This window comes from Puccinia triticina, chromosome 14A (assembly GCF_026914185.1).
Source record: "Puccinia triticina chromosome 14A, complete sequence".
NCBI lineage: Eukaryota > Fungi > Basidiomycota > Pucciniomycetes > Pucciniales > Pucciniaceae > Puccinia > Puccinia triticina.
Window position 1 is genome coordinate 4840306 of NC_070571.1, and position 2755 is coordinate 4843060.

General features: G+C 48.8%; 1 protein-coding gene across 1 annotated transcript; it reads left to right on the forward strand.

The window, feature by feature from the left end:
• Positions 1-277: 277 nt before the first annotated feature.
• PtA15_14A437 (uncharacterized protein) lies at positions 278-2034 on the forward strand (the record flags this gene model as incomplete). The annotated part of the gene is made up of 4 exons (XM_053163153.1): positions 278-304; positions 377-526; positions 610-737; positions 1908-2034. 4 exons carry the CDS (start codon positions 278-280, stop codon positions 2032-2034), a joined length of 432 nt encoding a protein of 143 aa, XP_053027108.1.
• Positions 2035-2755: the final 721 nt, after the last annotated feature.

Genomic DNA, 2755 nt, shown 5'->3' on the forward strand with positions numbered 1-2755 from the left:
GCGCTCAACAAGTAAGAGATGTTGTTTGTTGCAGGAGGTAGCAGGGCCTCACAAGGTGTACCAAGGATCACGTCAGTGGGGCAGCTGTGGGTCAAGTTAAGACAGCAAACACGGTCAAGCAAGAGAACAGATTGAGAAGAGGGGCTGGATGGTTTCAAGAAGTGTTTCATCGCGCTAATCTGCCATTGCGAGAATAAAAAGGCGCCGCCGGTCCGAAGGCCACGAACCACTAACATACTACCATTCATCTACCTGGTCGTCACGGTCGCTACTCACCATGGTCTCCATTCTCCTGATTCTCCTGGTCAGTTTCTTCATCTCACCTGTGCCTCGCAGCTGGTCAGCTATGAACTAACAGACACGCCTTCTCCAACAGCTCATCGGACAATATGCTGCTGTGAACGCGGTACCGGGAACAAAGATCGATTTACCAGAAGGACAGCCTTCCGGTCCGGCTGAATATCGAGCGGCGATCCACGCAGAATCACGCGAAAGAAGGGATCCGTTTTCCCCGCCGTATGGTTTGGTGAGCCATGTCAATGGATTCGAGAGCCATTTCGAGCCATACGTAGGCTGAATGTTCTCCAAACGATCTGCTTGCACGTGTAGCCGGATTATCATTATACAAGAGAAGACGAGCTGGAGATGGGCTTCTATCGAAGCAATCATGATTACCCGCATCCCCAAGATCACCCGGGACGACCCGCCGAACATCGCACTATCACGCCCAGTACCAGGTCAATTGAAATGGATGGACCAATGGATCCATCTTGTTGTGGTATCAGTCACTCTACTCAAAAAACAATTTGTTGTTCTCTCGGTGGTAAAGCATTCTGGTTCCTCATTATCACTGCAATTGTCGTGACCTTGATCATCGTTCTCAAACCTGAGCATCACCCTCACTGCACAAGATGTTGGTCTCGTCCCAAGTCTTTACGTTAATATGTACCCGCGTGTTTATATATTCCCTGGAGATGATCACACTAGTTTACGGAATTACTATGCGCCATATGAAAAACACTTCGCCCATTCGGAAGCAGATAGATTCCAGATTTTAGAAGCTCAACCAATAGGACTGTGGGCTGGTCATCACCGCACCACGCAATATTCAGGGCACCATCAGCTCATCTTGTTGGTTGAAAAAAAAAAAAAAAACCTAATAACAAAAACACTGCCAGGAAAGATCGACCCGTATGGCCTCATGAGTGGGATGAATTCGTTCCAGTCATTGTGCGCGTATGCTCCCGCTCAACGGAGGTTATAACTTTGCCGATCAAGAGGGGTTCCTCCCGGTCAACGGAGCTTGTCTATCCTCGTCGATCGGGAGGGATGTCTCCCGGTCATTGAGGACCTCATTCATGACTGTAAAAGTTCCCAATCAGGTTGTACCGTTGTAGGAGGTTGGAGGGCCTCGTTGACCAGGAGTAAACGCAGAGATGTTGCATGTAGCAGGGCCTCACAATGTGTACCGAGTATCATGTCTGTGGGCAGGAGTGGGTCAAGTAAGATTGGGAAGACTGTCAAGCCAGAGAACAGAATGGGAAGAGGGGCTGGATTGTTTCAGGAACTGTTTCGTCACACGAATCTGTACCACGCAGCTTGTGGGTGGGCAACGATGTTTCCAGAGAACAAAAAGGACCTCCTGTGTATGTACCACAGCAAGTCCCATCCATCTACCTGGTCCTCACGATCGCTACTCACCATGGTCTCCATTCTGCTGTTTTTCCTGGCCAGTTTCTTCATCTCACCTGTGCCTCGCAGCTGGTCAGCTATGAACTAACAGACACGCCTTCTCCAACAGCTTATCGGACAACATGCTGCTGTGAACGCGGTACCGGGAGAAAAGATCGGTTTGCCAGAAGGACAGGAATCCGGTCTGGCTGAATATCGAGTGGTAATCAACGCAGGATCACACGAAAGAACGGATTCGTATCCCCCGCCGTATACTTTGGTGAGCCATGCCAATGGATTCGAGAGCCATTTCGAGCCATGCGTAGGCTGAATGTTCTCGAAACGATCTGCTTGCACGTGTAGCCGGATTATTATACAAAAGAGGGCGACCTTGAGATAGGCAATTATCGAAGCAATCACGGTTTCCCGCTTCCCCAAGTTCATCCGGGACGACCCGCCGAACATCACACAATCACGCCCAGTAATACCAGGACAGATGTTCAAATGAGGGGATCAACGGATACACCACCTTGTTGTGGTCTCAGTCAAGAGGCTCAAGACAGGATTTTTTGTGGTACTCCGAACTCTAAATTAACCTGGCTCGTCATTACCGTTGTAACTGCTTTGATCTTGATCCTCGTATTTGAACTTCGTCACGTTCACACCAGATCTTGTCGGCCTCGTCCCAAGTATTTATGATAATACCCACTTGCATGTTTATATCTTCAGGCCATGCATTTTTGGGGATGATCACACTCATTTTACGGAATTACTTTGCGCCACATGAAAAGCAGAATGCAGATTTGAGCGAGCGTAACAAAGCCCACAAGAGGCATGTAGGTGCAAGCGGGGCTTATGGCTAAAAGCAGGATGTTGGCGTGAGGCTATCTCAAAAACGGGTGAAGTTTCTTGGTTTTGAATTCAGAAGCTCCCATGATATTTATGAAGTGATTTTCTATGGAGGGATAACATGTAACCCTCTTTTACGGAGAACGCTCCGCGCAGGGTCCCCCGGGCCTCTCTGGACACTCGGTTTGAGCGGCTTTGTTAAGCTAGATCTCAGCATAACAAACACATTTGCAAT